Source organism: Magnolia sinica, chromosome 1, assembly GCF_029962835.1.
Source record: "Magnolia sinica isolate HGM2019 chromosome 1, MsV1, whole genome shotgun sequence".
Classification (NCBI taxonomy): Eukaryota; Viridiplantae; Streptophyta; class Magnoliopsida; order Magnoliales; family Magnoliaceae; genus Magnolia; species Magnolia sinica.
The window spans coordinates 122,392,470-122,402,845 of record NC_080573.1 but is presented as its reverse complement, the minus strand read 5'-3'; the positions used below and the strand labels follow the sequence as shown (position 1 = coordinate 122,402,845).

The window sequence follows — 10,376 nt, the reverse complement described above, 5'->3', positions numbered from 1 at the left end:
ATGACCTTTGATTGCATCTCGTGGTTGGTATCTGATGTTAAACTCACTTAGTTCGATCACCCACTTAGTTAGCCGACCTGAAGCCTTAGGTTTTTGTAAGATTTGTCGTAGTGGCTGATTGGTTAAAACAATGACTGAATGGGCTTGGAAATATGGCCGCAGGCGTCGGGAAGAAATATGGCCGCAGGCGTTGGATATCTTATTTCTGCAAGGACAAGGGCTTTGCTAACATAATAAACCAGGAACTATTTCCCCTCGTGCTCCCTAATTAGCACCGAGCTAATTGCTGTGTCAGACAAAGCTAGGTACAGCAGCAGTGATTCTCCTAGCTCGAGTTTGGAGAGCAAGGGTGGCAATCCCAAGTATTTCTTAAACTGTTGAAAAGCTGCTTTACATTCTTTGGCCCAATTTACTATTTATCTTCCTTTCAACTATTTAAAGAATGGGAGACATTTATCTTTAGCTCGGGACATGAAGCAGTTGAGTGCGACTATTCTTCCAATTAGCCTCTTTATATCTTTAATCGTCTTTGGAGACTACATGTCGAGGAGAGCCTTAATTTTCTTGATATTCGCCTCAATCCCTCACTGGCTAACCAAAAAATCGAGAAACTTTCCTGAGCTAATACTAAAAGCGCACTTGCTCAGATTCAGTTTCATTCGATATTTACAAAGGATGAGGAACATTTCCTTGAGGTCAGTCACATGGTCTGCAGCTTTGATGCTCTTGATGAGCATGTCATCGATATAGACCTTCATTGTTCGCCCTATTTGGCAGGCGAACATCTTATTGACCAACCTCTGATAAGTCGCTCTTGCATTCTTCAAACCAAAAGGCATCACATGATAATAATAAAGACCTTTTTCGGTGAGAAAGGTAGTTTTAAATTTATCTCCTAGGTGCATTACCATCTGATTATCTCCAAATATGCATTCATAAAACTAAGTAGTTCATGTCCCGCGGTACTGTCGACCAACTGATCGATCCTAGGAAGAGGGAAGTTGTCTTTAGGATAGGCTTTGTTCAGGTCTCTGTAGTCTATTCAGACTCACTGCTTCCCATTAGCTTTCTTGACTAATAAGATGTTGGCCACCCAGTCCGGGTAGTAGACTTCTTTGATGAACTTGACTTTGAGGAGCTTGCCGACTTCTTCAATCACAGCATATCTTTCTGGGCTAAGAGCGCATCGCTTCTGCCGGACTAGCCGGTAAGACGGGTCAATGTTTAGTCGATGCATAATAATGGCGAGGTCAATGCCCAGCATGTCCTCATGGGACCACGCAAAAACATTGGCATAGCATCGAAGTAGGGCTACCAACTTATCTCTCAATGGCGAAGTCAATGACGACCTAATCTGTATGGTCCTAGACAGGTCAGACTTATCTAATGGGATCGAAACAAGGTCTTCCATGAGTTGACCTCATTCATGAGATACCTCGTGTGGATCCAGGGATTCAATCGTCATTGCCTCGGGTGAAGCTCTTAGTGTTGTCGCGTAGCATCAATGAGCATCGTGTTGGTCGCCCATGATAATTCTCATGCCTTGCTTTGTTGGGAATTTCATGGAAAGGTGGTAGGCCGATACTACTGCTCGGAGGAGATATAACGACGGTCGTCCAAGAATGGCATTGTAGATGGACGATTGGTTGACCACAAGGAAGTCGACCATCACGGTGGAGTGATTTTGCCCATCTCCAGCCGAAAGAGAGAGTTGGATGGTTCCTTTAAGCATGACTTATCCGCTTGAGAATCCGATCAAGGGAGTTTTCACGGGCCGGAGCGAAGACCAAACAATACCCATTTTATCGAAAGCTTGAACGAAAAGCACGTCTGTTGTCGACCCTGTGTCGATGAGGAACCGAAATACCTTCCAATTGGTTATGGTCAAAGAAATTAACAAAGTGTCGTCGTGAGAATGGTGGACACCTCATATGTCTTCCTCGGTAAAGGTCACACTGTACTTTTCCAGTTTTCTTTCTTTCAAGGGTCAGACGAGGACCATAGTTTTTCCCTCAAGGTCACTAATGCTTCTTGCATGCATCTTTCGGGCATTGTTCGAATCACCTTCACCTTTGTAACCCCAAACAATTTTGTGGATTTTCCCAGTCGGCTGGTTGTTGATCGGCTGTTTCTCGACAGCCGTAATTCGATTTCCTCCTTAATCTACATGTTCTCCGAGATGGCCCTCTCAGATGAGCCTTTCAATTTCCTGCTTGAGGTTATACCAGTCGCTCATGTTATGCTCGTGATCCTGGTAAAAATAGAAATATTTGTTCATGCTTCTTTGATCGGGATTACTTCGTAACTTGTTCGGCCAATGGACGAGACGTATATCTTTTATCTCCATCAAGACCTGCTCATGGGATTTATTGAGAGGGGTGTAAGTAGTGAACTTACTATCATGTCGTTTGTTCGACTTACGGTCGTCCCGAGATCGATCATCTTTTCACTTTTTGCTCGCGTTAGTCGAGTCGGGCTCCGTCTTCGTCTGCTCATTGGCCAGAGGATTTTTGCTTTGGGCAGCGTCCCGCAAGATCCGGGACTCCTCGATGTTAACGTACTTGTACAATCGGTTCAAAAACTCAGCCAAGGAAATAGGAGGATTCTTGTCTATAGAAAAGAGGAATGGCTTGTCTCTCAACCCGCTCATGATAGTGTTGAGTGCGGTCTTGTGCGAATGTTTTCAAACCTACAATGCTTCCAAGTTGAAGCGTTTGATGTAATTTTTTAGGAGTTCGCCCTCTTTCTGAACTACGTTCATAAGATGGGCATGTGCTTTGAGTTTCTTCTTCCCTTCGATGAAGTTCATGACAAAGGCCTCACTGAGTTCAGAGAATGAGCTGATGGACCTCGGCCTTCATTATTTGAACCAAATCCGAGCAGCATTAGCTAAAGTCAGCAAGAAGGCTCGGCACATGACTGCGTCAGAGGCATCATGGAGTTCCATGTAAGTCCGGAAGGACTCCATGTGCTCTGTTGGGTTAGTGTTCCCTGTGTAGGGTGTGATTTGGGGCAGTCGAAACCTATCCGGCAGCCGTGCCCATATTATATCTATAGTAAACGGGGATTCAGTTTCCTCTACCGTGATCACATTGGCTTAATAGGTTTGTTTCATATCTATAATTTGCTTTTTTAGACTTTACATCTTGGTTCTCCACAATTCTTCGCTGTCAATAGTGGCTTCGGTCAAAGCTCGGCTTCACCTCCTCCGATATATCTCATGACACAGATCAGACGTAGGTAATGGTACAGTCCCAGAAATGTGAGTGGGACTAGTTCAGCAAGGTCGTGTTGTTGGCCCGATTGAGATGCCTGTGCACAAGAGGGCCGAGGAGGGTTGGTATATGGTTAGACAAAACTCAATTGTCCTTCCCCCCGATTGGTTCCTTGAACGTGCTATGGCTACATCTGATCCAGCATCTGTTTCACGTAACGTAGGTCGGCCCTCATATCACTAACCTCCCTTTCAAAGGTGCTTCGTCAACCATTCCTTCCATGAGTTTGATGACCACGCCTACTGGAACCCGACATGGCCTGACGCTGCAGGGAGACGTGACAGCTCTCCTGTTGCTCAGACCGTTCTATAGGTTGTGGGGCATGGTTGGGCATAGGCAGGGTCATGATCGGAAGAGCTACCCAAGGGGATTGAGCCTTCTTGTTTTCCTTATGTCATTGCTGAATTTAAGATGTTCACTGGTAGAACCTGAACGGCTTAAAGACTTTGATTCCCACAAACGGCGCCAAACTGTTGATGCAGTTTTCCAGCAAACCCTTTACATTAGACCTCCCTGGACCTACACAGGTGTTAAAGAGATACAAAGGAGGCACTGGCCGTTGAGGGTAAAATATTGCATATTAGACCTCAATTATCACATGGTTTTATGAACATAATAATGCTTAACGTCTTATTTTAATCATGTTTTTGTTGTAAGGTAAATTTAAGAGCTTGGATTGAAAAGGGGTACTAAAGGCATGAATTTGATGCTCACAAATCACCAAGGCAAGGGACGGATCTTAAGAGACCGAGATTGAAGAATTCACAAGCCAAAGATTCGAGAAAATCAAGTAATTGAATATGAAAAAGCTTGAAAATCGTATTAAATGCAAGATCACAGAGTTCCCACCATCCATTTGCCTCGAAACTTTATATCTGGCCTGAGGATCATAAAGTAACCATACACATAAAATTTCAGTCATTGGATCTTTGTAAAAATGGTCCAACAAAGAGATTAGCCACAAAACCACCGATTTGGGGCCCATTTGATCCTTGGATATGCTTCAAGTTTGGTCTTAAATCCTCAAACTAGATGGCAAACTGAATGGACGGTGCAGATTTCTCATGAACATCATAGTGGACCCCACGTGCATTGGTGCATGTGCACGGAAGGTGCATAGTCGCACCACACCAGATCGGAGAGTCCGATCAAAGGTCGCTGACCTGACCCGGCTCTCGTTTACGCAGTAAGTGCAGACGTCAGTCCTCTGAGATGACGAGTGGCCCACCACCGTCGTCCCGATGGTTGATCTGAACCGTCCAACATGGCCAGATGGTCCACTGAGATGACGAGTGGCCCACCACCGTCGTCCTGATGGTTCATTTGAACCGTCCAACGTGGCCAGATGGTGGGGTCGACCACAGCCATGGTGTCCTTTTACAACCATGCACGTGCACACAAAAAGATCACCATCAAACGCAGGATGAACATCGGGAAAATTTGATCCCTTGGGCCACACCAAACTCAAGCGAAACCATCTATTCCTTACTGAAATTTCACCACGAATCCAATGGATGGAGTGGATATCTCTTTTGATGCATACCAGGGGGCCACCGCACATCCCAGCGCAGGTTCATGCGAAGGAACATGCACAGCAGCATTCGGCCCTCCGTGAACCACTGTGTGATCAAGGCCATGGTCGGATGCAAGATCCAGACCGTCTAAAATCTTGAAAAAAGGGGCCATGACCATAGCTATGAAGGTAGAACAGGAGCTGAGGTGAAAAACGGCACCAAAATCTCTTCTAAACGCAGCTTAGTTTGCGTTTTCTTTCACTGCGAAAGGGAGTACGAAACTCCTTACGTAGCAACCGACTCTCTCCACCAACTCCAGCCAACCTCCCTTAGCTATAAAAGGAGAAAAGAAGAGAGAGAGGAGAGAATCATCAGAGGTGGAGAAGAGCACAATGTGAGAGAGAGAGAGAGAGAGGTGAACGGCCGGCGACAACAAGAGGAGTTCTTCTCCTTCTTCTTTCTTCTTTAGTTTTTCTTCTTTTAATGTTAGTTAAGAGATTAGTTTAATCATGCCTATGATTGGCTAAACCTCTTAGTTAGGGTTAAGAGCTGAAGCTTGTAGCGTGATGGGGTATTTTCTATGCTTGGATTCATGTTAAGTTGAACTCTCTTTGGTTTTGGTTTGATTATAAGGAATATTCATAGTTTTTAATGGTTTGTTGTGACTTGAATTACAATAGATCTGTGATAGCTTTGAGTATATTCTGTGTATGTATCGAGATTGTGAACATAGGAATCCTGTTGTTCACCATCGTCATATGAACAAGGTTGGATGATTGAACCCTCGCTAAAGTTCATAACTCTCTCAGATTGGGTGTGGATTGGTTAAATTTTGTTGTTTGTTTTGTCTCACGGGCATAGTTTAGTGATGGAATCACTTCTAGTTCTCATACCTATCATTCATTGAAAACTAGATCAAAGGAAGTTCAAAATTGAATTTTAATGAAATATCTTTCAATTGGATGAAGATGGGACTCTGAATCCAGTTGTGTTCTTGAATCAAGCATAGATCTCCCTGATCTCTACAAGTGGATCCTTGGAAACCCTAGTTTCCCACCTTTGAATTTTATAAGTTTTAGTTTAATAATTTACCATTATTCTCTTAAATTCTCCTAATTAGATTACATCTTCTTCTAGTTCTAGTTTGAGTTACTTTCATATTACGTACAAGGTTCAGTCCCTGTGGATTCGACATTGGTCTTACCGAGATTATTACTACATCGCGACCCTATACCAGGGGACTCTTTGATGTCTAAGTTAGGATCGAGGTCTTGTGAGTAAGGTAGGATCTCTAAAAAAGTGACACCAGTCGAGTATTAGGGTTTTTTGTGAACATACATTAGACGGCGGGAGATACCTCTATATTTATAGGAGATAGAATACCATCGCAGGAGGATTCTTTCCTGATATCTTGGCTGTAATCCGATATTTCTACTAGACAATCGGTTTTCGAGATCGTCGAGATTCGATATTATCCTTTGCAGATCTCAGGAGAGATCTTTTTGGATGTTAGGGGATTCTCTGAATCTTTAGGTTGGTCCTAGGTCGGATCTCAAAGCGGGTGTTGAGTCGGGAATGAGTGATACCAACATTATCGATAAATTAGCATTCACTATCTCCATAGGCCGGTTAAGAGCATCGTCGACCTATGATCGTACTTCTGCTTTGCAACAGCCGTCTAGTGGCTGATCTATATTCGATCTATGATCGAGCTATGGCCGATATACTGTTGATCCGTAATCGACCTATGGTCAATCACTACCAAAAAACTGACCAAAGGCTACGAACCATGCTAGTTTTTAGCTACGGATATAAATCGTAGCTTTATTGCTACGGCTTAAAACTGTAGCGAAAAATAATAAAACCGTAGCTAAAAGCTAATGCCACCACCCGTGCCTACACCATGTGACAGCCCCATAAGGAACTCTACGAGGCCCATTAAAATGTGTATGCTCCATCTAATACGTCTATACATTTTGAAAGATCACTTTAGGGCAATATCTTAAAAAAGGAAGTAGATCAAAGGCTCAAGTGGACCACACGGTAGGAAACAGTGGAGCTTATAAACGTACCATTGATCAATGGTGTGGTTCAATTGGACCTTCGATTTGCCTAGATTTTGCGCCATTCTCTATAAAAAAATTTACAAAATTAATGGACGGAGTGGATATATCAAATGCATCATGATGGACCCCACAAAGCTCCTGATTGGACCATCCGTCCAGAACCCGTCAAACGTGCAAATACGGAGGGGCTGTGAACGATGGCACAATGGCTACAACTAGTGGGATTTTAGCTACGGTCTAAAACCGTAGCAACAAAAATGCGAAAACTTAGCCCCGTTTTTCTCCTTCCCCCTAAAACGAAACTTTCTAAAATTTCTCTCCCTCCATCCGGGGAAAAAAACCCAAATCCGCGCATCCCTTTTCTCTCTCGTGCTCTCTCCCTCTCTCTCGCTTCACTCTCCCTCTCTCATTCTCTCTCCCTCTCCCTCTCCCTCTCGACCCTAACCCCTCCCTCCCTCTGTTCCTCCCTCCTTCCATTTCTCCCTCTCCCACTCCCTTCCCTTCCCTCCCCTTCCCTCTTGACTGCAACCCTTGAGCGATGCACCCCCTTCACCCAAGCGAAAATCCACCCCTGCGGCCCCCGCCCTTCACCTCTTCTCTGTCTTTCCTCTCTAACCAGGTACCCATTTCTCTCACCATATATTCTAAGTTTGATTTTGAGTTTTTATTTCTAAATCTTCAAATACACAGATTAGGGTTTCGTTTCCTGTAAAATTTGTAACAAGAAAAGGATTTAGGGTTCTGTAAAATCTGTAACAGGAGAAAATGGGAAAGTTTTTTTTTTGCAAGGTATTTAAGGATTTTTTTTGTACACTTAGGGCTTTCAATCTTCCTCTATTCAATTGATCCAGTGTCGATTGACATTTACAAGTCCTCTCTCTCTCTCTCTCTCACTTTATTTCTCTTAATTGATCCAATGTCAATTGACATTTAAGGATTTTTGTTTCCTGTAAAATCTATACACTAGCCATTTACTTTGTGTCTATCAATGTTTATGATGATGGTTATTATTATTTTTGTAGCCACTTCTTAGAACAGTCAGCATTATGTTTTATACTTGGGTGACAGGATAACCTTTCTGCAATTGATATCTAATGATGATTTCTATGAGCACTATTGAAACATGGATTTCAGTTTTTGGGTTCTTGTTTGCATAGCAAGTGGAAAGATCGTATTCCTCTCACAACGACAGTCACTTAGGTTCTTGCGCCAAGATTCAAATTATGGAAAAGTGTAATGATTGCTTTGTGGATTCCATCCTTTTCTTTGCTATCCAAACAATAAAAAATTGTCACATCAAAGGAAAACTATTTTTCTATTCCATTGTTTAGCATGGAATCCCTATTATCTAAACATGGCCTTATATTTATGTCCGAGTCTGACAGCAAGCAGCTTGGTCCCAGGTTTCATCTTGAAGGTTGGGCTTGGACAGATCCAGACCCTATATCTACCCATTGACAGCCCTACTGAAAACTGTATAGAGAGCTAGATGATGCTTCAATCTGATTGCCTTTTCCGCACTTGTTCAACATGAATATCTGAGCATAATAAGAGAAAAAACGAACTAGCAGCTCATGGATAGCTAACCAATGACAATTCTCAAATTCTGTAAATCTATGCACATCACTAACTACTCATTTCTTGATTTTGTAGACTCATTCCTCTACATCATCTAAAATCTCCCATGCACATCAACCTTAGCTGTGTTTTCATAACCAGGACTTTTGCATTTCCAAAAACTAGAACTCACAATGGCCTTTGAACTACTCATGTGACTATTGAGAAGTCCAATTTTGCAGACCTTTCATCTCATTTCTTATTGTAGAACGTGCAAGAAATCTATTTGCTGATCACTGGTTCTGGGAGTCCATTAGTTGTCTTCGAGTCTGTCTTTTTGTGCATTTTGTTCTAGGGACAAGGTCATCTATTTGGAATAATTTCTCTATCTATTTGGAATAATTTCTCTCTCTCTCTCTCTCTCTCTCTCTCTCTCTCTCTCTCTCTCTCTCTCTCTCTCTCGCTCTGTATCTTTTATTAGTTTGTTAGAAACACTGCAAGTCACTCTAGGACAAGGTAGCAACATATCTCTCTAGTTTGTTGGTCCAACATGGTCATATGAAGGAACCTTGTATAAGGAAAGCTTTGAGCTGGTGTGCATTTGGTGTATTTTTTATATGCTGCTCCTGGAATGTTGGTTTCTTTAATCGGCAATTTTGAGTTCTTCTGATGGTTTCCAATGCTATCAAGGCATATTTTCTTATGTGCTCTGCTATTTGTCACTGCTTAAGGATGTTGGCTCTGTTCATATTCTTATTATTTGTGTCTAACCCTTTGTATTTGGAAAACAGAGCCGTATACCAGGGTATACAAAAGGGCAAAAAACTGCAATGGGTAAGGCCTGAAGCTCAAGAAGGGTGTGATGTGTCAGATTAGTTCAACATTATGGTACTCCATCAAAATAGGTTAGACATTGTCTTTGAGAGTAACCTAGAAGTTAGAACACATGAAAAAAAAAAAAAGAAAGAGAGAGAGAGAGAGAGAGAGAGAGAGAGAGCAACATAATCAATCTCCTCAACTTAAATTGATTCGTGATAAATATTTTTCATAAGTTACTAGATGTTTTCAGTGGGAAATTAAATGCTTACCTGATTAGTTGCTACTTATAATTGTACGTCTGTGCATTGCAGGATCAAGACAAATCCCAAAAACGCGATAAATGAACATTTCCTACCATGATTCCTGGACTTCATGGTGTGGGGGCATGAACATGAATGCCTTGTTGATCCACAGGTATTGCTGATAACATTTTTTGTTGCCTATGGATTACTTCCTTCTTATTGCATCTTATTAAGGGTAGCTTCTGATTTCATAGGAAGTTCCTGGGATGGGCTTTCATATAATTCAACCAGGGTCGTCTGTTGCAACATCATTAATCGATGGGGAAGCAAAGCTTAAGCATGTCCTTCTTTTAGAAATTAAGGTTGTTTTGGTGAAGGAGCCTGTTTCTTTTTACCTCCTTTCATCTTTTCCATCAATGGTCATACATGTGAAATACAGCTGGTGATTTCTATTTATAGGGGAATCAATATCGTCCAACTAAAATACCTTTGAAGTTAGTGAGGCCTTTTGAATATGTTGAGGTACAGAGTTCTGTGGAATTTGGTTTTCATATTTTTTGAGTATTTTCATACCATGTCATGCTTCCTAAGCAGGTCATTTTAAAGGATGAGGCGAACATTGACCCCAATGATCAATCATCTGTTCTTGAGCATTTGGACAAAGTTGTATGGATTTTTCTTTCCCACTTTCATTAAGACCTACAAAACCTCATACCTTAATGGCTACATACTAGTAACTGTATTTTAATAAGTTCAGACTGCTTCAGGTCAGAAATCTAATTGTGAAAGGTAGCAGAAAGACTGTTAGTAGGTTCAAACTGCTTCAAGCTGGCTTTAATCTGTATTATCTAGTATTGAATTGAATTAAAATAACTAGAAGTTCAGTAAAGTGGAAACTACCTT

General features: G+C 42.0%; 1 protein-coding gene across 1 annotated transcript; it reads left to right on the top strand.

Moving 5' to 3' along the window:
• Positions 1-7,358: 7,358 nt before the first annotated feature.
• On the top strand, positions 7,359-10,223 carry LOC131217191 (double-strand break repair protein MRE11-like). The gene is made up of 6 exons (XM_058212048.1): positions 7,359-7,474; positions 9,204-9,317; positions 9,543-9,645; positions 9,728-9,835; positions 9,933-9,995; positions 10,068-10,223. Exons 3-6 carry the CDS (start codon positions 9,604-9,606, stop codon positions 10,167-10,169), a joined length of 315 nt encoding a protein of 104 aa, XP_058068031.1. The 5' UTR covers positions 7,359-7,474; positions 9,204-9,317; positions 9,543-9,603; the 3' UTR covers positions 10,170-10,223.
• The last annotated feature ends 153 nt before the right edge of the window (positions 10,224-10,376 follow it).